Source organism: Phoxinus phoxinus, assembly GCF_949152265.1.
Source record: "Phoxinus phoxinus genome assembly, chromosome: 1".
NCBI lineage: Eukaryota > Metazoa > Chordata > Actinopteri > Cypriniformes > Leuciscidae > Phoxinus > Phoxinus phoxinus.
In genome coordinates, this window is record NC_136876.1 from 24,957,704 (window position 1) to 24,981,443 (window position 23,740).

The window sequence follows — 23,740 nt, forward strand, 5'->3', positions numbered from 1 at the left end:
AACGCACTTCAATGAAGTTGTGACTTGCCTCTTTTTTAGTACTGAATAATTTAAGTAGTGACAAGTATGTACACTTCTATTTAAAAAGTTTGGAGTTGGATAGATTTGAAAAAGTTTGGAGTTGGATAGATTTTTTAAATGTTTTTGAAAGAAGTATTCTATGCTCACCATGGCTGCATTTATTGTAAGAAAAATACAGTAAAAAATATTGATATTTTGAAAAATTATTATAATTTAAAATAACTATTTACTGTTTTAATATATTTTTTTCCTGTGATGGTAAAGCTGAATTTTCAGCATCATTACTCCAGTCTTCAGTGTCACATGGTTCTTCAGAAATCATTCTAATATACTGATTTGCTGCTCAAGAAACATTTCTTATTATTATGAAGTAATATTTCTGTGGAAGCCGTGATACATTTTGGTTATACTTTATTTTAAGATGTCCTTGTTACAGAGTAACTATACATATGCGTACCGAGTAATATAAATGAACAACGTACTTGCTATAATTAGGGTTAGTTGCATGTAATTTGACATAATTAACCATTATTACTACAGTAAGTACATGTAACATGCACTGTAGTGTTACCTACATTTTTTTATGATTCTTTGATGGACATGAAGTTAAAAAAGCAGCATTTATTTAAAAAAATCTTTTTTTTGTTAAAGTCCATCAAAGAATCATAACAATAGCTATATGTGCATAATTTCTTCATGTTTTATCAATTCTATTATTAGAATTGATAAAACATGAATAAATAATGAACATATATTGGTAAAAATAATCAGGTGAGATTAACTACTCTTTATTCGTAAAGTGATTTCATTTTTATGCTGGGATTTAGATCATTCATTTACTAATAATATGTCTCTGTTTGCTACATTAGTCCGGTCAGCAATACAAGTTAAACTCCTTCCATGTTTCTAATTTAACACGAGATGCCAGAATGTTGCTACGGTTATAACCATTACAACCATAATGAGGTCAATAGAGACTCATGTGGCTTCTCAAACAAGTGAATGCAGTTGTCACTGCCAAAACATTGCTTTGTTAAAATGTCATTCAGATAAATGACACTGATCTGAGTTTATATTCTTCATTCAAGCTGATTCAATATAAGTCTTTTTGTGTAAGTGGCATGCAACTTTGTTCATTGGTTAACATGATACTTTAGCAATCTTCACTTCAATTTTACATTAGGAGAAGGTATTTAAAATCAGTGCAGCATCAGATCTCTCATAGAGCGAATCCTTCCACGCAGGCCCTCTCCATTCCTGACACCAATGATTAACAGCATCAAAGGTGCCACGGAATAAAGAACACATGACGGTTAAATACAACCATTTACAGTACACCAATAACTTCCCCCTATACAAAGGAGCCCTGAAACATTTCTGTCACCTTCCAATCCACATAAAAAAGTTGTGAACTTACAGCTGGCCTGCATTTGTCCAAAATGAAAGGACGTAATTGCTCAAGTTGGATGAACACACAGGAAACACGGTTTTACAAAGTCACAGTGAACTGTTAGGTCTTCCTGGAAGTAGTCTGTTACACACAGAATGCATGCGAGCCCACAAATAAAAGCCCCTTTGCTTTCCGTATATAAACCGTCATTTGAAAAATGACAGTTGCCCCAGTAAATTCACCTTACCTCATTGTAGAAGAAGTGCACTGTGTGGTTGTTGAGTTTCAGAGACAAAGTCTTCAGAAAGGAGATATAGTAGGCCATAATTTCCTCGTCAGAAAAGTCAAATTTATGCACAATGATGGAATTAACATGATTATTGGACAGCAGGTAATCTAAAAAGAAAAGGAACATATTAAATGTTCAGTACATAAACATTGAGTTAGAAGGCATCAAATTTTAACTTCGTCCGGGGGTTTACTCACAGAGAGAAGTCTCATGACTGATGTTCTCGAAAAGGATGTTGAGTGTTTGCAGAAGCTGGACACACACATACCGTCCGGATTTCTGCCGTAGTATGTTGAGGAAAAACGCAAACATGTTCTTCTCCAAAAAGAAGCTACAAAGAGAGGATGATGCTTACAGTCATGAAAATATGATTTTGTATTTTAGACACACTGTCATTTTATTGCACATCTAGCATGTGGAAACACTTCAAATGTAAGAATAACAAAGATATGTGAAACTCACTCAAAGACAGAGCTGTCATTCTGATCACCCCAGATGAGAATCTCAGTAATGGAGCGAATAGTTTCCACCAGCAGATTTCTGTTGTGGTCAGTCACTGTTGTGTTCTTTGTTAGGACATGGTACATATACCTACAGAAATATTAATAAAACAGAAATGCCACAAGATATTTCATATTATGAGCAACTAACTTATTTATTTGTAACGAATTTGAGACCGTAATGACCATAAACCATTTCTGCATAATAGTAAACTACTTTTAGTGATATATATTATAAAAACAGATAACTGTAGGCTATTTCATATTCTAACCCACCAAATTATATAACCGTGTGTTAACTACAGCTATGGCTCAAAATATAGTGAGATGTCTAAGTTACATAGACAGATTTTTTAGGAAAAATAAATGTCACAAAATGATGTCTTGGTAGGCAGCTCACTAGATTTTAACACAAGTCAACGACTGCTACACACAGTTTTGGTCCTATGCGCTCATCGTAAATAAATTACGTCAGGCGTAATATAAAGTTAAATGTTTACATTTTCGAAATGGACTATTGGTGACTTTCCACAGAAATGACATTCACTAGCTGAATTAAAAAGCTAAAACTGCACGAGCTGCGCTAGCGACTTAGCTGCAAAAGGTCCATAAAAACTTACTTCAAATGATCCAAAGAATGAATGTTTTTGGACTTCCCCTGTCCTCCGACCCAACTCCTTGAACGGCCGAACATTTTCTTAGATGTTGTTATTTCTCAATATGTATGTTTTAACACAATTTGCTATGCGAATGGATTCATATCCGCAGCAGTGAAGGCCTAGAATCCTGAATCCTCACATGAAAACATACCTGCCGACCTAGCGCTCATGACAGCCCAAACGTCCTCTCAATGTCATTGTGGGATTTGTAGTTTATTATTGAAGTCGATAGAGCGAGTTCGCATCGGGTAGCTAGACCATCGCGGACTCAATTTCCCATAGTTCCGTGCGACCGCCAGGGTTTTGGTGAAGTCATGAGAAAGCGCCGTTTGTTTTGTTTTTCACGCGTTATAAAGCTTCTGCAAGCCTCTGGACGACTTTTATTTCTGAATTGTATGCATCGCTAGCCTTCTGAGAGGGATTCGGGATATTTTTGACTTAATGTCAAACGCAGTGCGCGGCCTTGGAACATTCAAACATGCTGTTCTTCACTAACTTATTTGCTGTATAGTTATCACAAGGGGAAAACTGCTGAAAAGGGAGTTGCATCACTGCGTTTTTATTGAAATGGATAGATCCGCACTGACCTGTCTCATATAAACTATTTAAATGCTTTCAATTCATTCAGTCTGTTCAATGAGACTGAATCATATGTTTTGGAGTCTATGACACACTCAATTTACTCTCGGTTAGATTCAGTGGAATCGCTAATTAACGAGCTTCCATATATGTTTTATCTCGGCCTATTTTTTGTCAATGTCTTAATTCTTTACTATGCTTTTTTAATGGAATACATAGTCCTTAATGTAGGGATAGTATTTTTGCCAGAGGACATGGACCAGGCACTGGTGGATTTGGGTGTTCTCTCTGACCCAGCCTCTATTCCCTATGACACAGACACTGAGCTGGATGTTTTTGAGGGATATCTGGAATAAACTACTATGAATGGCAATCCCAGTCGAAGCTTTTGCGGGGAAGATGTCATTTGGCCGATTCATTTGGTGGCTGGAGAACCATTGTCAAAGGGAACTTCATATAATCTCTGCAGACATACAAATATGTTGCAGTGGTCAACTTAAATGACTTTCATGAATGAGTAAGTAATGTTAAGGTCAGTTTTTTAGATTGATTCATACTCAAAAAATAAATGTCCATTAATTGTCATGTCTCCACAGGCTGTCCAGGTTCAGGGGACTGACCTGCAAGCAAGCCACCGTGCCACATGGAATATTTACCTGGAACAGATAAGCCGAAACGCACTGAATGTGGTTTGCCATGAAGCCGCCAGTCAGTGTCTCTTCAGAGATCAAATTCAGGCACTAACCACTACTGTGGATATAAATGTCACATTAGCCAATTTATTTTTAGTTTGGCATTCAGCACTCAAGCAGGATTCTGTGTCAGCCCTGCAAGGGCTTGTTATTACCTGTAGACAACTCACTTATTTATACATGGTCTGCCTCAGCATGGTTTCATTCCCTTTAATACTCTATTCAAATGAGCAATACGTCATGAGACAACAGGGTGTTCTTGAGTTTTTTTTCTAAAAGACTCTTTGAAACTGCATATTTGTGACAGCCTGAAAAAATGATATATTTGAGTTTCAGTTACCCACTATATATATATTTAATAAATGATTAATTGCACTTTTTGTGTTGCCATGGTGTCACATTTGACTTTCAAATATCTGTTGCCATATTACAAAAACATGCTGTGTTAACAGTGGATTTCTTTGAAATTGCCTATCCTAGCTTTAAAACTCAATTTAATGACTTGTTGTGTATCCATCAAGTAAAAAGTAATTTACATAACATGTTACATACTATAGCAGCTTGTAATAACAATCATGAGAACTTGTTTATTGTAAAAAACAAACAACAACAGAACAATAAGAATCTTTAGTGCTGAGAAACAGTATATCCACAAAAATTTCAGAAAGTGCAAGTCAGTCACATGTAAAGTAATTTCAGTGAGAAAGTGGAACAACTTTTTGAAGCAGTTTAGTGTCATCTGGCAAATATCAATGAACTAATGAATTGTATAGTGAATGATGCTTTTGTAAAAAAACAAAAATCCTCGCTTATTGTAACAGTGTCTAATATGTGGCCATTTTAAAATGTGTCAAAGTGATCTTATTCGTGGATCTTGAAGACGAAGGTGTTCAAAAACTCCATATGGAATGCAGTCATTCCACAGCCTGAGGGAGAAGAAAAAACAAGATCATTTGCATATCATGAAAAGCATATAAGATATATAATGATGAATAATAATGGACATAATTCATAATCTTAGTGACTGTGGTCAGATTTTAGAGATTAACTTCAGTCTGTCTTCTGGACTGTTTTTCAACTAGCTCAAATGTGATGCTTAGTCTTAGTTAGTGGAGATGCTAATATCTGAGACCTAATACAAGAAAAAAAGTGATGCAAGTAAAAGTTAATGTACTATCAGACCAATATACCAAATGATGTTAAAGATTAGACACTCACTCCAAAGACTTCATTCCATTGCAGTTTTTCAGTGCAGCACTGAGCTTTGTAGCTCCAATGTCTGTGAACTTGTTGAACTTTACACTAAAAAGTAAATAACAAGAAATGCATGGATATTATATAATGTAATAAAATAACATTTCTTGCATTTTAGTTGAATTGAAGACAATTAGAATAGAACAAAAGAGAAACCAAATGTCAAAAATTACTAAGATACTTAAATTGCCGAAACAAAATAATTTTTCTTGTTTAAATCTATTTCGAGGATTAAACTTCATTTGGATAAGTACTTACTCCAAGTCCTGCAGGAACTTTATGTCTGGTAAAACCAAGGCCAGGTGTTCAGCTCCACTGTCAGCAATCGCATTTCCATACAGACTAGAAGTGAGGAAAGTGTTTTTATAAACAGTTTTTATAAACAGTTTAATTCAGTAATAATTCAGGTTTTATTTAATAAGTATATAGTTTTTTCTGAGAGTGACTGTACCTGAGGCTCTGTAGAGAAGGGATTGAGGCCAGAGCTTTTGCCAGTTTCTCCACACCGGCATCTCCAATGAAGTTTTGAGACAGACTGGGTGGTGGGAACATTGGTCAGTTCAGTTGTGAGTGTGACACAGTTCCTTTACATGTTATAATCATGTGGAAAATGGAGTCTTCCAGAAACTAAATGTGTTATATTTAAGGGAATAAATGTTTCAAAACTTACTTTAGCAATTTCAGACATGCCAAAAACTGTAATACGCCAGAAAGCTTCTCAGCTCCAGAGTCTCCTATTTGATTTTTCTCAAGACTGAAAGACAAAAAAAAAGAGAAAATTTCATAAAATCTTTTTCTGATCCTACTTGCAACAAAATCCCCCACAGAATACTCACTCCAGATGTTGGAGAGACTGCAGAGAAGGTAGGACCTCTATGAGTTTAGGGAAAAGTTCTGGACCATTCTGGACTCCAAGCCTACAATGCAGAACACACCACCCAATATAAGCAACACTGAAGGGGTAAACGGATAAAGGGAAAACTAAATGCAGGAGCAGGAAAAGATAAGAGTGAGATTTGCATACTCAAATTCTAGTCTCTGCAGATGCTGGAGTGCTGGTACACCTTCATCCAGTGCAGAAACAAATTCACTGAAAATACAGCCATTCTCCTGATCAACATCATCATTTTATGCCACAATTGGAATTGAAAAACAGACAAACAACAATAGTCATTGGATGTCCTAGTATTTACATAAAATTGATGCTGTACCTCATTGGTAACTTCTTCTCTTTATGAATCTGGACAAGGCTGGGCAGGCTCTCTATGTGATAAACTTGTGTTGCCTTGAATGGGTTCAAAGTGAATTTCTCAATGGCTTTTTTCAGGTTCAGTTCATCATTGCTTTGATGCAAGACCTCCCATAAGCCAATGGTGTCTGCTGTATGTGCCCTAATGGAAAAACAAATACAATAAAAATACAACTGAAACTTTTGCTTAAAGCGCTAATTCGCTCAAAACTGAAAACTCATGTTGTTCCAAACATCCTTGCTTCTGTGGAACACAAAGGCAGAAAAGTTTTCGTTGCGGTTTCCCGTGGAATTAAAATGAACTTCAAAAAGGTATTCTAGGAGGATATGAATATCATTAAAGTGGTCACTACAACTTGTGTGCCGTTTTTAAAATCTTTCTGACTCAATGAATAACTACTTGAATTTTGGTCTGATCATCACACAAGCTTTTGATTGACTTGGAATAGAGAACATGAATCATATAGACTAGATTTAAGGTGCTTTTACATCATTTTTTGAAGCTTAAAGCTTCAGTTTTCTGTCATTGTAATTGCATTAGAATTAAAACAATCTTCAACTTTTCTAAATTTGTATTTTCACATACAGGTTTGTGAGTGGAGGGTGAATAAATGATGACAATTTTCAGTTTTTTAGGTGAACTCTTCTTTTAGCAATGTAGTTTCTCACCAGAATGATTTGATACATTTGAGTCCCACAAGCTCTTTCAGGCCACTGATGGGAATGCATGTATCTTGCAGGTTGATGGAGAAGGTTCGCTTCATTGCGCTGGCATGCCGGAGGAGATGGCATATGACATACACGTCTGAAGGGCAAAGCTGCGCCCCACAGAATGACAGATTGCCAGGCAGGTTTTTTAACAGCAGTTTGGCAAATTTGGCTCTGTTGGTCTCATAAACACAATGAAACAGTTCTAATAACCTGGCCGGAACCAAATCTTTAGGCTTCATTCTCTCCAGATGGGCTTCAACAGCCTTTCTTTTAGCCTTTATGTTGACACTGCTGTCCAGGATGCTTCCTCCGTCAGGTGCCTTCAGGAAGACCAATCCAGTGACAAACCTCTGCACCACGTCCTGCGACTCTCCCTGAACCTTTCGTTTCTTCTGCTGGACTATGCAGTTTGCCACCACCATTTTTTCATTCACCTGTTTAGATTGCACCAAGTGCAAAGCGCTCAGGAGGTTCTGAGTGAAGAGGTCTGCAAAGTGGTTTTCTTGGCGTTCAGATGTTTCATAGGGAACAAGTATGCCACTTTTAAGACCGCAGCCCAGCAGTTCTGTTGAACTGCCAGGGTTTACATGTGTATTGTGATTCTTGAATCCCTCCCATGCCATTTTGCACAATTGTGGGATGTCTGACTGTTTCTTCTTGCATAAGGAGCTGTTTTTAAGAATAGCCAATTGCAGATGCTTGGAGGTCACTCTGTGGTACAAGTCTGTGAGGGTTGACGGCAAACCATCACCGCGACTGTCTTGCTGCTCGAGCAGGAAGCAGGTAGTCCAACAAAGTAGCGGGTTGGAGCATAAACTGAATATGTAGCTTTGATTCTTAATCTTTTTTAGTGCACTCCCTTGGAGGGAGGAATCCCCAAAATATTTTGATGTATACAACTCAATGTCTTCAGGAGAGAAGCCACCAAGCTCCAAAAGGCTGTCGACTTTTCGCAGCACCTGATTTAAAACGTCTTTAGGCCTTGTGGAGATGAGAATCGTGCAGCCTGAGAGGATTTCCTTTTGGAACAAACCCGAAAACAGCTGCTTGATGGTGTATTTAGTGTCTGTGGGTGATTTAGCAGGGGACTGAAGAAGGCCCTCAAAGTCTTTAATGTGATCAAAGCTGTCAAAAATAATGAGAACTTCATCAGGACAGGACAGAATGTGTTTGAACACAGAATCTGAGTCCTCACAGCGAGGAGATGTAGACAAATCGAACAGTAAACCTTTCAAGCTGTAGTTAGATTGTGTGAGGTCTAAAATTTTAAAGTTCAGCAAAAAAACAAACTGAAATTGAGGCAGGCTGCCGCCCGCCCAGTCCAAGCATAATCGCTGAATGAACGTGGTTTTCCCCACTCCGGCTTTTCCGAGGAGAGCGACAGATTGTTTTGGTCTGGAATCACTGCTAAGAAACAACTGACTTCTGTCTAACTTTGCTTTCTTTCGCTCTGAATCACTGAGGATAACCAGTTCTTTTTCTAAGCACTTGTTTGCATTCTTGCCAGATTTTATAAGGAGTTTCCTCTGGATCAGATGCACATCCACGTAGTGTGATTCCATTCCCATTCCCCCACGCATAGTGCAGCAGACATCTCTCATGCGGGACTTTACGTGATGCATGTATTCTTTAACACATTCTGTAAAACAAACATTCATCATGTTTACCACAGTCTAATAAAGTTATTCAGGCTTACATAATGATTAAATAGGTTTCTTACCTGGTGCTTCTGGGCGGATTTTCCTTTGGGTTTTGGAAGGTGGGGAATCAGTGTTATTTTGTGGGTTTCCTTCTGTAATTTGCAAAACAAACAAGCAATCAATTCTGTCACTATTAATTCCTTAGTACATGCTGATGCTGAGACCTACCATATTTTTTTTATCCTTATTGTAAAAATTCAACACTTTTTCCTCAAAAAAATTCAGCCCTTTTTCCACTCCATGGACCTGGCCCTCCATCCCACCCCCGGGTCTGCCTCCATCCACCTCCCTCCTGGACTTCTCTGACCTTTTGAGAAGCGTCTGGAATACGCTTCCTTAAAGGTACACTGTGTCGTTTTTTTAAGTATTTTATTAGCTAAAATCAATGTCTTTATTCATAAATATGTCCTCATTGGTGTAGAATTACCTCTGCCAATGATCCGACTTATCCTCGTAAGCAAAGAATTTCTTATCTTTATTTATATGGGACAGGTAAGTCCATAGAGGCTTCCATGTCGTTCCGCCATCTTGAAAAACTATAATAGCAGAGAGGGACAAAAAGCACTAGCTACCTCAACGCTTTTCCACAACGCGTTTTCGTTCAGAGCCAGCGTCACGTGACTGAAACGGACAAGGAGATCGGTGAGAGGCGCGCGCTTGTCACTGCCCCGGCAAATTGAAAGGCTTCACTGCACAGTACTTCATACTTATGCCGAGCCACAAAAAAGCAAAACGTTTAATTTAAAAGGAAACGTGACCGGCGAATTAAAAAATCGAGGGTAAATATCGGGATAGCTTTACACAGGTGGAAAGAGCAAATGAAGTAGAAAGACTTTGAAAGGGACACTGAAGTTTCCTGCTTTCTTCTCGACAGGTAAGTCAATGTTATGGTCAAAATTACAAGCTTTTTTCATTGCTTGGTTGTGTAATTCATTATATAGGCAGCATAACAGTAGAACATGTTTAGTTAAATTCGATGAAGTGCTATTGGAAGACGTTGTCATAGCTTCTTGGTATAACGCTACTGTAGTTGCAACACGCATTTGAAAAAGCGAGGAGCTAAAGAGCACTATTCGTTTGAATGGAAAATACAATTTCACCGCTAGATGGGAGAAATTCCTACACATTGTACCCTTAATGGTGGGGTAAGCGATATTTGCGAAGGGGCTAATACAATGCTAAATATTTGTACAATATATGTGTACAATAACATTACGATGTCCAGAAATCAATTTCAATACAATAGTACATTGGGTTTAATTAGTCGTTTAATGAGATCTACTAATATTGTTAGTGCCGAGAATTTCCACGTGAATAAATCCATGCTTTGCATGTGTACTTTAATGGTCTAGTGGTAGAATTTTTGACGAGTGTGTCAGAGGTTCTTGGTTCTAATCTGCACTTGTATATCTTTTTTCTTCTTTTTATTAAAACCGAATATGATGATCAGTGGTTGTATATCAAGCAGGGACATGTTTGTGTGCATTTTGTTTTGTGATTTAGCCGGAACGAATAGAGAGTCTCTGCAACGGCATGAAGCGATAGATTGAAGCGCTGCCGTGTGAAGAGAGACAGTGTGCGCGGCCACAAGAGAACACTATATCCGCGCCACTGAAAGCAGCGACAACGAGCACTTAGAGCAATATTTAAATTTATTTAAAAAACAACACATTTCAGCGCTAAATCGCCTCTTCTTTAACAAACGAACAAAATGAATGCTCTGCTAGTTAACTGGAGATGTTTTATTTATTTGTATTAGGTACATCCGTGCCGCAAGATGTTTCAAAAAGTGGTGGGGACATGTCCCACACGCAAATTATGCCTATGGTTGATATCAAATATGAACAATGTCCAACCGCATTTTTTAAATATCACTGAGCGCTCTAACCCAGACTATTGCGACTCAATCAAGAACTACATTTCCCATAACTCACTGCCTGGTCTCATCCATTTTTATCTTCAGCTGTGTCTCATTATTCTTCTTAGCTCACCACCTATAAGCCTGGTTAGTCACTCTTTGCGAAGTCTTGTAATGGCGAGTTCACACTGCACGATTTTCAAAGTAGTCGGGTCACTGTTGACAGGAGGTTTCACACTGCATGACTTTACAAAAGAAAGAATCACAGACAACTTCTGTCTGGTCCGCAAACTACGTTTCACAACCAAACAAACGCGAGAAGTGATAAGGAAATAACGCAAGATCACGCGTGCGTGAGACGGAAATTGTTATTAAAAACAATAGCCTGCAAGAAGATTGCAATCCACATTGTCTGTGCACTGATTTGCAGCGAAAAAGGAGACAAAAACAGATTATGCAGGACGAAATGGTTGGGGAGCACGGATTGTGTGTTCTGCAAAGAGAGTTGGGGTTAAATAAATTATTTTGCAATGTGCTGCTGTTGCAATGTGATGCTCTTCTCTTCTGGCTCTCAACGAAGGCGGTCGCATTTTCTCTCCCTGTCCTCCCCCTTACCTTCCCTGCTTCGCTCCTCTCGTCTAGTCTTATGTCTTAACTTTGAGAGACTCTCTCCGCACTGCTCTCCAAACTAAAAAATCATGGATTTGATCAACTGGTTTCTCAACGCAATTGACACCATCTTCTCGACGAGAAGCTTGGGTTCGGGGGAACCTGACTGCCCTGCCGGAACGTTCGCAGCTGGCTACACGATGGACGCTTGGGAGAGGTGGCGGGTCGTGTCTGTCGGCTTTTTCCGTGGAGGACATTGAAGATATCTATCTATTCGGAACCATGATAACAGGTCTTTTGCTGACTGGATTAGGCATTGCCCTGGTTTATCAAGAAATTAAGAAGACGGTGACAGCTGTCCAAAGCCCCACAATGCTGCCCGGCATGATTGAAGCAGTGGGCAGAGCGGTCAGCACCCAGGCTGGGACTATTATTAACCGCATTATGGATAACAACAGGTAGGTGACCCGAAATATGGATAACATCATGGAGAAGCTCACGGCTTTGCAAAAGCTGATGGACCAGAATGAACTAAGAGAGTAGTCGTGCAAAGGAATGCGGAACTCGCCCCAAGACCAAATAATCCCAATCTTATCTGCTCTCGGCCAAGGCCGCTGTTGGAACAACAACTCCCCCGGAAGAGCACTGCAGTGAGCCGCTCTTGCGTTCCTTCCCCCATTTCTCACAGACACCTGCTGATTGTTGACTCTGTTTGGGACCTAATCAAGGTTGTCTCCATGGCAACTTGCTGTGTTAACGCTATGACATCCTGCGGACTGAGGCACCGAGATTTGGATGCCAGGCGGAGCGAATCTCCAGGCCTACACAAACAAACTCTTACATATATATATATATACAGCTATGCAATCACCCCCCCACCCCGCATCCCTCGCCTTCGCCGCTTTGTACCACAAGTCTGACAGGCGGGTCTGTGACCAGCGCCGAAAATGGCTGCAGGACCGGATGGCTCCTTGCCTGTGCTGGGTTACCTCCACCCCCCACTCCCCTCCCCTGTTGCAAGTCTTTTGGGTTCATGTCGTAGTACTGATTATGTGCTAATGTTGCTGAGGTGTTTTTTTCCTGTTCCCAGACTGTACTCCTCACAGGAGCATAGTCTGGGAGTTGCCTTTCCCCCCCTCACCTATCCTCATGTCATGCTGTATTATTTTCCTCAATCCTCTGTCTTCCTGTCTTGTCTACCCCATTGTCATATTGTATGTTTTTGCATGGACAGGTTGATGGCTAATTTCACTGGTACTTGTGACTAAATGACAACAAAGGCTGCTACTACTACTACTACTACTACTACAAATGTTTGTGCTTTGTTTCTGTTTGATATAATTGTAAATATATATTTTAAAATACTGATATTCTGGTCTATAACTCCTCCCCGAACATCCCGCTGCCCTGTATCTTGCTCTCTCATTGGCTGTAGGTAATCGCCGATGTAGTTTTCAGTCAGAACACTTTCACACAGCAGGATTTTTAATCCTTTGTTCATGGTTTTTACTTTCTGCTCGCTTTCATGTTTTTGTCCTGTTTGCCTGTCTTCCTGTGCCCTGTGCCCTGTTATTATTTGGACAGTTTACCCTGTTTTGACCTATTGCCTTTCTTTTGGATTACGGTTTTGGATTACCCTTCAATAAAAATGCATTTGGATCCTCAACCCGTGTGTCTCAGAGCTGTATGTGGCCCTCTTTTTTTCCCCTTTACCTTTTCATACAAATCTGTAATTATTTTTACTTTTCCGGCTGGTGATGCTATGCTGCAGAAATGACACGCTGATATTATCAGAATGTCTCTATCATAATAAAACATGACTTTGAATCAAAATATTTAATAAAATATAAAAATAAGACAATACATTTATTTTTTTATGCATTATTATTATTAGAAATTATTCTAAAGTTATTCTTTAGAATAACTAAATTATTCTAAAGATTTAGTTGTAGTTTATCTTTATCTACACTTAGATGAAACCAAGCACAGACACACATTTGCTGTCCTTAAACCCTGAACTCACCTTTTATAGGAGAGAGTGTGTCTACTGATACTGATGGCAAACTCTTGCATCCGCGGTCTGAGGATGAGCCGACGGGGAGTACTGAAACCGTGAGCTCCGGTGGGGCAACTGTCCCATCAGCTGGAAAAGAAAGAATTATCTTACCACACACCACAGTATTGCTAAAACCAGGGATGCCAGGTCAGCATAACAAATCTGACTCGATGCAAATAGCCCAAAACTACCACAATGACCCTATCCCAAATATCAAAACTCACAATATCCCACTCTAATACCTAAAATACATACTGTATTTTAATTAGGGCTGTCAAAAGATTAATCGTGATTAATCACATCCAAAATAAAAGTTTGTGTTTACATAATATATGTGTGTATACTGTGTAGAATTATTATGTATAAATACATACACATTCATGTATATATTTAAGGAATAATTGCATTTATGTACTGTATGTACATTTATATAATTTATATTATATATATAAATATTTTATATATAAATATAACACATTTTTCTTAAATATATACATGATTGTGTGTGTTTTTATATATATAAATAATTATACACAGTATACACATACATATATTATGTAAACACAAACTTTTATTTTGGATGCGATTAATCAGGATTAATCTTTTGACAGCCCTAATTTTAATACATATAAAATACAACTCACTAGGAGTAATCATAAACAGTCTGTTTTCGTACCCTACCAGTGGCCCTCCCTCACAAAACTCATTATCTAGCACAGTTATATCATTGGTAGAATGAAAAATGTGGCATATATTTTAATACAAGCATTTCAGTCAAATACAGTTTATGCACATTTATAATTTTATCCACGTCAACAGTCTAAAAGTAGCCCAATTCCACAGGAAAACTGCAGACTTGACAACCCATGCCAAAGAGGCTTAATTATCCATGAGACAACATCTTTTTTTAACTTACCAGGTGAAAGTGGAAGTAGCTGAGTGCCTGGACTCACATGTTGGGGCGACACTGCATAGATTGGATGTGAAAGGAGAGATACAGTGAATAAAAGAACGAAAGAACATACAGGCACATGCAGCCGTTTGACGATGATAGCAGTTGACTCACCAAGCACGTACGTGGGCCATGTCGGAACCACAGTGCCGATCAGAGAGGGCGTAGAAATGTTCTGGATGAACTGTAGTGCTGAACCACCTGAGTGATCCAAAGAGTCATAGTCAATGTTCAAAGCCAAGGCCTAGTTTTCTTGAAATGCATGTATGTAAATGCATTATTTATTAATGCACAATATGAAAATATTAAACCTACAAAACTCACCACTAGAGGGCAGAAAAAGGGGTCTGAATGGAATACGGAAAATATTTTGGAATGTGTTTGCGCTCAACTGGAAACTACCCTGGGACGTAATGGTGGGCGTCTTTCCTCTTGAGGGGCTTTCAGAGCACGCTGTTGCTATAGCACAGACATGCTTTTGGTTTGCATCATTATGTATCACTTGTGGTTTTTATAGCTACAGAGAGCTACATTTATAACAAAGGAAGTTTCCTTCCTTTTATGAATAAGCATAGAGTTCTAAAAACAATATATACACACACAAATTGTGTTACTTAAAATAGAAGTAAAAACATGTCTGGTTCTGACCATTAAATCATTACAATGATTGTGCTGTATAAATGCTACATTGTGATGTTTGAATTACCTTTTTTGTTGCGTTTGTACAAGGGTTTTCCATCAGTATCTGTGCGGGTTTTGTTTGAAGGTGAATCAACTATCAATGGAAAACATAACTTTTACTTACTAATTTCAATACAGGTATTTCATAAGAGAACATCTAATAGAAAATAACATTACCTTTTCGCTTTCTTGACCTTTTGTTTGTCAAAGAAGCATTTTCTTGGCTAGGTTGTGAGCAAATGGTGTCAGGGTCAACTGTTGTTTGTAAAGCAGATGTGAAAGACATCACAAAATGTATCTCACTTTATTTTCGAATAAAACAGTGTGATGCAAATGCATTAACCAACATTCATTGGTTCACCTTCAATTCCAAAAATATTATTGAAAAATATAATTCTATTCAAATAATATTATGTTAGGGAGTCTTACACAGGAAACTGAGGTTATCAAGGAAGTTGGGATCTGCCGAAACAAGGAAAGGAATTATTTATAGCCTATACGCTTTTAAGTAACGAATTGCACCATTAATTAAACAGGGCAATGAGTGAAACTGACCAAAAGCTTCTTCAGATTCACTCTGAATGGACTCAAGATATTCTAGGATGACATTATCTGTGAAAACAAAACGTAAATCTCAATTGAAAACTCAACTCAAATACCAAATATAGCGTTGTTAAAAGAACTGTGCATAGGCTACTCACCAGGTAAAAGTTCAGACATTGGGTCTGAGACAATATCTTGCATTTCAGCATCTGTTGCAACACAGTGACACATTATATTACATGTTTTTAATCATGACATAAATATGCCGTTTCTGAGGTAGCCTAAAATTTATCGTAGTAGCGTGGACGCGCAAGATGCTGTGCATGGAGCGCGCGCGCTTTCTGCCAGAAAATTATTAGCTGCGAGGGGAAAACCACGTTTCTGATATATATATATATATATCAAATTATACATTTCTTTTGTTATAAAACTGGGTTTATGGAGCAAAGAAAAAAAAATACGATGCAAAACGCATTACATTACATAATAATACTGTAGGCTAGTCTATAATAAATGATTATTTTTTTTTTTTTTACTTTACCTGTTCCACTGATACAGTCCATGTTTACTCAGAATTATTTTTCCATTAAAGTTGTGAAGAAAATCAGCTTTATTGCGCACGACGTGTCCTTAGGTGACACAGGGGAGAGGCATTGTCTGGCAAACACCAAAATAGGCTGCACGATCTCAGCATACTTTTACTTTCAGTATGTGAAAGGAGGCTGGTTTGGCTAGCCTAGACACAAAACCAATCTCGCCTCCCTCTGTTAGAAAATATGTTCTCTCACGAAGGACATTCATTCTGCGTGCATGGTGTTGAAATGCAAATTTGATGATGATGATGTATGATGTTTACTGAACTATTTTACTGTCATGTGTTTTACCCTGATGGTGATCTGTCTTTATAAGTCATCATGTGACCTTACATTGTATCAACTGTGTTAATATTAGTATATTTTACAGTAACAAACACGTTAGAGGTTTATGTATTAACATTATATAATTTAATGACATATGGTAAGGAACTCTAAAATATGTATCTTGTTTGTTAATGAGCTGAAAAAAAAGGTCAAATCACTAGGCTCCACCCTGGAGAGGTAGGTATTTTCCATTGTCCGTTGTGACCTTTTTTTTTTTTTTTCTTCACACACAATGGTCTTTATAAAACACCTGTTTAGGCCTTCATTTCCAAAAACCTGTTGAATGTCTGTGAACAACAAAAAACCATCTGCAAATTTTGCCATTTACAGTGAAGTTCCCAGCTTCAAAAGAAAAAAATACCAAACATCTCATGCCACCTTCCTCCTAAAATGAAACGAAAGCTCACTGACTGGTATGGCAACTTTGTTTGATTTTTTTTTTCTATCAACACTGCCCATACTAGAAACTGTCCCATAATAGAAACTGTCTCACAGACTTGCCTGGTTTGCTGGTGACACATCTTACAGTACAATATCTCAGTCAACTCATATTGTTGAAGAACACTGAAAAAAAACAATTAATTAATTTGTCTTTGGCAAGTTTTTGCATTAATATTTTAAGTAAATTTCACATGCATATTTTTAAAGTAAATTTCACATAATATGAAATTAAGTAAATTCTACTTAACTAAGTTATGTGAAAGTAACAAAGAAAACAAGTAATTTTAACTTGGCTAGTAGAAGGTTGAGTAATATTTATTCAGATGAATTTATTCCTTTGCAATACATTTATGAACAATAACAATATTAATTAAATCACACTTTTAAAATATATGGTTTAATTAGAAACATCTAAGTATTTAATACAATAGATAATGTGTGAGACACCATATCTTCATTTCAGAAGTCATGCTTGTGAACGCAGAGACCTCATACTTGGTAGATAATACACAATGACGGTAACATTTGATGGATCGTTTTTGTGTTTGAATGTGTCATTTTGAGTAGAAACTCCAAATGTTACAAAATGACAAGTTACTAATCCTAACAACAAAATCAATGATAAAACAGTGTAAATACAGCTGGAAAACAGTGAAAAATCAACGACATTAATTATTCAAGGCCCAGATTTATTTCTACACGATTGAATTGAGTAATAATATAGAATTTATATTAATTATAATTCTTGCCTGAACTTACTTTTTCATGTAAATTAAAAAAATAAATCTGTAGTTTTTTACTTTACCACAAAATAATTTTTTATCAGTGAAGGACATCTAAAATTATGTAGGCTATTACAGTAACTTCTTTTGGGTTGAATTCTGACATCTTTCTTTGTTATTTTTAATCAGCGATCCTCATAGAAACAAAAAACTTAAGACTCCATGCCACACAAACAGCATGCTTAGAAAGCAACTATCTGCGAGAGATCTAGTTCCAGGTGCATCCTGTCAAGCAGTTACTGTTGCAACACATACGGCATAGAACCTTAACGGGTTCTGTCAGACGGTTCAATTATACAAACATTTAAGATATTTGTCCTTATACAGAACCTTTTTGGCATAAAGTGTTCTTTAAAATGTAGTCAAGAATCCTATGGCTCTAGAAACCCCATTGACACTTCTTTTGTTTGAGTGTAAATGTGGTCAGTATTTACATATATAACTAGTATCCAGCAGTGTTGTTTTAAATGTTTATTCACACCCTCCTGTAGCATTGCTACTCAAACCTGTAAGACATTTCATGCATTTAATACAGTATTTGCAAGAATTGCAAAAATCTAACCTTTCATTGAAGTAAAAGAATTGAAAGTGGGGGGTAAATCACATTAATAAATATGTGTCTCATATGTATTGGCCACAAATTGGCACCCTTATTTGTTTATGAGTATAGGAACATGACATTTTTGTCTAGCTGACTTCTTGTTTTACAGGAGTATAATACGAGGAAACACAAAGGCCAAAAAAACAAAAGGCCCTTAAATCCCCTTAATCATTCAGCACAATGAGTAACCAAACCAAAGAATACAGTTCTGATATGCAGCAAAAGATGGTTGACCTTCACAAAATAGAAAGTGGCTGTTAGAAAATAGCTAAAGCATTGAAAATTCCCATTTCCACCATCAGGGCAATAATTAAGAATTAGGCGTGTCTATATTGTCTTAATGCACGGCGAGGAGGAAAGTTGAGTGGCCAAAAACTCTTCAAGGGTCACAGAGAATTGCAGAGATTATTTGAATCTCATGAAAGCCTATAATAATAATAATAATAATAATAATAATAATAAAACGGCACCTACATCACCACATGTTGTTTGGGAGGGTATCAAGAAAAATCACCCTTGCTCTGCTCATCCAAAAACAAACTCCAGCATATTCAGTTGTCAGACACGACTGGAACTTCAAAAGGGACTGGATATGGTCAGATGAAACTAAAAAAAAAAGAGCTTTTTGGGGGTGATAAAAAAGTACCCCATGCCCATGGTTAAATATAGGTCTACTGCTGGATCTTTAATGTTGTAGGCCTATTTTGTTATTTTTTTTTCTGGAGGTCCTGGACATCTTATTCAGAAACATGGTATCATGGATTCAAGCAAATACCAACAGATACAAAAATCAAAACCTGACGGCCTCTGCTAGAAATCTTATAATGTGCAATGGTTGGACCGTCCATCAGGACAACGATCCAAAACAAACATAAAAAATCAACACAAAAATGTGTTACTGAGCATGAAATGAAGCTTCAGCCATGACCATCCCAGTCCCCTTACCTGAACTCTTTAGAAAATGAGTGGGGTGAACTGAAGAGAAGAAACACTAACATGAAGCTGTATCAGGGGCCTGGGGCCTCATTTATAACCGTTGCGTACGCACAAAACAGGCCATGAAAGAGGCGTATGCCACTTCCCACTCATAAGTTGTGATTTATAAAAACAAAGTCGACGGAAAATATGCGCACCTGCACACAAACTCTGACCCATGCGTACGAACGTTTTGAAGACGGAGCAGTTTGGCGACACCAATGGTGAGCTGAAGTTAAATGTCTTTTTAGTCACTTTTCACTTGAAGCAAATATCCATCCATTCTTAAATGTCCGCGCCAGCGAGCAATAACAGTTTAAAATAGAATGTACATTTCCTGAAGAAAATGTGAGTCGGTACTTGCAGTAGCAAAATTCACCACTCGGTTGGCTGGGGTGCGATTAGTTCGTTTTTAACAAGATGCTAACAAAAGAAGCATTTTGCTAACATGATTAGTATGTTGCTAACATGATGCTAGCATGATTAGCATCTTGTTAGCTTTATGATAACATGATAAACATGTTGATAGCATCATGCTAGCATGATTAACATGTTGTTAACATGATGCTAGCATGATTAGCATGTTGCTAACATGATGCTAGCATGATTAACATGTTGCTAGTATTATGCTAACATTATTAACATGATGATAACATGATTAACATGTTGCTAGTAGGCCTATGTTTTTTAACAAGATGCTAACATGATTAACATGTTACTAACATGATTAGCCTGCTGCTAACATAATGCTAACATGATTTACCACGTTGCTAGCATGGTTTACCATTATTTACTATAGTTTACCATGTTTTACCATAGTTTAACATGATTTACCATAGTTTATCACGATTTACCATGATTTACAGTTTACCATGATTTACCATAGTTTACCATGATTTACCATAGTTTACCCTGATTTACTATGTTCTATTATGATTTACCAGGTTTCTAGTAGCCTATGACTTGCCACGATTTAGTCAAAAGAGCAAACCCCATCTCTATACGATATTCTGATGCAGAGATATAGGTCTTGCTAAACGGTTGCTAGGGTACTCTGTTTGGTTGCTATGGTGTTCCTTGGCAGCTGCCAAAGATGAAACTCCAAAAGCTTCTTGTTGCTATGAATGCCTCTTCAAATGTGGTAAATTACACGTTTCTGCGAAATCCTTGCTTTGAGCTATGACTCGTCGCAAATTCGTCGCAATGCAAAGTCTATGGGACTTTTTTGGCCACTTTTTCGTCCTTGGGGCGAACATCGTACCCCCTCTTATATGAGTCATAGCACACCTCTCCTTAATAATCCACATGATTTGATGCCTCACTCATGGGCCTGTGACAAAAGCTGCGGGAGGAGTAAACGTTGGTCCGGAATAGTTAGAAAGTGTTACAAGAAAAAATGTCTATGGGCAACCCCTGTATGCTTTTACAGAGCCCGTCAGCCTCTTCAAATGTGGTAAATTACACGTTTCTGTGAAATCCTCACTCTGAGCTACTGTACGAGTCGTCAAAATGTTTCGCAATGTTACGTTTATGCGGTTTTTTTGGGCCGTATTTCGCCCCTGGGGCGAACACTGTACCCCCGATCACTTATAAATAAAAAGGTTGCTAATAAATAAAAAATGATTAATGTAGCCTTTTACTTCTGATATAAACATTTAGACTAAATCCTACTTACAATAATATGCATTTTATATTGTTTGATTTATTTATTCAAAAACAAGGCAAGGATAGATGATTTTTTAACAATGTAATGTGACAGCACGCATCTCATATTTTCCTAATGTCTTGTCTTGGATCACGTTGATGAAAATGCATGCAAATGATATGATACTAATTGGCTTTATCACTCTGTCTCCTCTCCACCAATAAGCTGGTGTGTGGTGGGCGTTCTGGCTGCCCCCATTTATATGTCTCCGAAAACCATGGAAAGTTATAGGCTACACGAGGCCCCTGGAGAGATATAGAGGAGTATTAATAATATGAGACCATAATATGGTCTCTGATCTCTTGTCAGGTGTTCTCCAAACTCATCAGGCATTATAGGAGAAAACTCAGAGCTGTTATCTTGACAAAAGGAGGTAGTAAAAAGTATTTAATAAAAGGGTGTCTGTCAATAATTGTGGCCTATGTGTTTTAAAGAAAAACATTTAATTCATAATGTGATTTTTTGAGGACTTTTTAAATCAAAGATCACAAGGATAAACTGATGATCAAAATGAAAAAAAAATTATCAAAATGCAGATTTATTTTTACAGCCATCTTTGATTATTTACCAGGGGAAAAAAACATTCCATTTTGATCTATAGTGACTTTAAAAAAGGGGTTTTCGCAGCTATGCCACAGGAGGACTATTATTGGTTCCCAAAAAGAACATTTCAGTGAACAGTTCTTAAAAGAACCATTTTTTCATATTGTGAACATTAATCTTAAGAAACACTATGGGAAGACTAATTAATGCATGCACAGACAATCTTGTCCAAGTGACTACAGTGGCTCAACCTTAAGTTTATCAAGCGATGAGAATATTTTTTGTAATTTTGTAAATGTTAACAAATAAATGTTATTTTTGTTTTTGCGCACAACAAAATATTCTCGTCGCTTAATAAACTTATGGTTGAGCCACTGTAATCACTTGGACTATTTTAAACATTGTCTTTACTAACTTTCTGGGCCCGGCAAGTTTCAATTAGAATAGAAGTCTATGGAGGAGTGAGACAGCTCTCAGATTTAATCAAAAATATCTTAATTTGTGTTCCGAAGATGAACGAAAGTCTTACGGGGTTGGAACAAAACATGAAGGCGAGTAATTACTGACATAATTTTCTTTTTTGGGTGAAATAACCCTTTAAGTAATAGTCATTATGGTTTTGACATCCACACTAGTGACTTGTTATGGCTCAGAAATATTGTTGTTTTGTAACACATCTGGAGCAAGTGGTGCAACGCAATATGACACCAAAAAATACATTAGACCTTTTCTGACATATTGCTTAATAATGAGTAAATAGTCATGTACCATCAACAAGTAAAATCATAGCACATCATTTTTGCAAATCATTAGCTAATGATTCATTAAAACAAATTAAGTATATACTGTAGAAGTTAAAATAAATGGCTTCGACCCATTCTGCTAATTAACACATTAATTTACGCTATTAGTTAATACTAGATGTTGATAGGGAATCAATCCATGATGACTCTTTATTAGTTGCTGATGTGGCAATCATTAATAAATGGTTTAGTGAGTCATACATTAACTCACAATTATCTGTGCATATTAATGCACCCGTATTGTAAAGTGTTACCAAACCTTTTTATAAAGAAAGTTTTGTGCAATGGAAAAAGTTCCATGAATCTTCATACAGCAATTAATGCCAATAAAGTCAAATAAATGTTATAAATAATATAAATACACAGTAAGCAGACACAAAAAAGGGAAATAAAATAAAAAACATTTAAAGACGTTAACTCACCAGAAGGAACCAAATCGTCCAGTTTTCTGAGTGCTGAATCCAGGATGCCTTGGCTGATGTCCCAGTTTTGCCAGATAGGTAAAGAGAGTCTTCTGGCCAGATATTCTCCATCATTGCAGACGACTTCACACAAGCACTGCTCTTCAACTTCACCATCCTTGTAGAGAGACTGGTAATACTTGGTAGAAAAGACGTTGGCCTCGTGCAGCTCTCTGAGAAGATTGTGTAGTAGGCCAGGGCTAACCTGTAAAGCTTTTCTCACCTGAAACAGCACATCCTCAAAGGGAACCATGACTGGACAGCAGCTGAGACATACTCTCATTTCAATGCTTTATTTCCTCCTTGCTATACTAATGCCAAATTATCTGTGCTTTTGTTCCTGGATTGAAAAAAAAAAAAAAAAACACTCTGGTAAAAACCACAGCAGATTCCATTTGTCTGCTTTGTACTAAACTGTGTTTAAGGACAACCAGTTTTAGACCAGTTCAGGTGAGGACAGTTTCGCATGTACTTTTTCCACAAGAAAACTAATGTTGCTGATATGCTGTGCATGGAAAAATCAAGAAACCACATCTCCATCTCACTTCTCTTTTGTTACTAAGAATTTATATGGAAGAGATTCAATGTATACATGCCAGATCGCAACCCTTACCATTTAATACCAAAAAAGAAATGTGTTCCCTTCTTCTACAGTATATACTAAATATACATTTTATATGCAAAATTGCAGGCAGTATACACTCTTAAGAATAAAGGTATCAAAAGGGTTTTTTCGTAGCGATGCCATAGTACAACCATTTTGGTT

The 23,740-nt window shown here is 37.3% G+C and overlaps 3 protein-coding genes across 7 annotated transcripts in view; 1 reads left to right on the forward strand and 2 right to left on the reverse strand.

The window, feature by feature from the left end:
• The window catches only part of clec16a (C-type lectin domain containing 16A), a 67,216-nt gene extending 64,159 nt beyond the window's left edge, over positions 1–3,057 (reverse strand). For 2 of the 4 annotated variants that reach the window (XM_079632800.1, XM_079632799.1), the window contains exons 1-4: positions 2,821–3,029; positions 2,163–2,291; positions 1,898–2,031; positions 1,659–1,807 (exon numbers count right to left, since the gene is read on the reverse strand). In XM_079632800.1, the coding sequence (XP_079488926.1) occupies positions 1,659–1,807; positions 1,898–2,031; positions 2,163–2,291; positions 2,821–2,894 (486 nt within the window). In that variant the 5' untranslated portion in view covers positions 2,895–3,029. Of the gene's footprint in view, positions 1–1,658; positions 1,808–1,897; positions 2,032–2,162; positions 2,292–2,820 lie in introns of all 4 variants that reach the window. The other 2 variants (XM_079632802.1, XM_079632801.1) reach the window with 2 other exon arrangements.
• Positions 3,058–3,381: 324 nt separating this feature from the next.
• On the forward strand, positions 3,382–3,920 carry dexi (Dexi homolog (mouse)). The gene has a single exon (XM_079632842.1). The coding sequence runs from the start codon at positions 3,525–3,527 to the stop codon at positions 3,792–3,794; it is 270 nt and encodes an 89-aa protein (XP_079488968.1). The 5' UTR covers positions 3,382–3,524; the 3' UTR covers positions 3,795–3,920.
• Positions 3,921–4,920: 1,000 nt separating this feature from the next.
• Positions 4,921–23,381, reverse strand: ciita (class II, major histocompatibility complex, transactivator). Of its 2 annotated transcripts, none has more exons than XM_079632778.1 (20): positions 22,936–23,381; positions 15,902–15,952; positions 15,756–15,812; positions 15,630–15,662; positions 15,378–15,455; positions 15,226–15,294; positions 14,844–14,978; positions 14,634–14,720; positions 14,484–14,534; positions 13,535–13,654; positions 9,065–9,136; positions 7,303–8,983; positions 6,596–6,775; positions 6,409–6,474; positions 6,221–6,301; positions 6,055–6,138; positions 5,836–5,919; positions 5,643–5,726; positions 5,349–5,432; positions 4,921–5,056 (listed from the first exon to the last, which is right to left on the reverse strand). In XM_079632778.1, the coding sequence occupies exons 1-20, from the start codon at positions 23,255–23,257 to the stop codon at positions 4,981–4,983; spliced, it is 3,495 nt and encodes a 1,164-aa protein (XP_079488904.1). In that variant the 5' UTR covers positions 23,258–23,381; the 3' UTR covers positions 4,921–4,980. The 2 variants fall into 2 exon arrangements, with proteins under 2 accessions (XP_079488904.1, XP_079488905.1); XM_079632779.1 differs by lacking the exon at positions 22,936–23,381 and adding an exon at positions 16,285–16,527.
• Between the last annotated feature and the right edge of the window lie 359 nt (positions 23,382–23,740).

Bases quoted from the DNA above. Each gene is read 5' to 3' on its own strand.
- dexi (XM_079632842.1), top strand. From the start codon at position 3,525: ATGACACACTCAATTTACTCTCGGTTAGATTCAGTGGAATCGCTAATT.
- ciita (XM_079632778.1), bottom strand. From the start codon at position 23,257: ATGAGAGTATGTCTCAGCTGCTGTCCAGTCATGGTTCCCTTTGAGGAT. The intron at 14,721-14,843 runs GTGAGTTTTGTA...TGGATCACTCAG, and splicing joins CCTTTTTCTGCCCTCTAGTG to GTGGTTCAGCACTACAGTTC. The intron at 14,535-14,633 runs GTGAGTCAACTG...CAATCTATGCAG, and splicing joins ATGGCCCACGTACGTGCTTG to TGTCGCCCCAACATGTGAGT.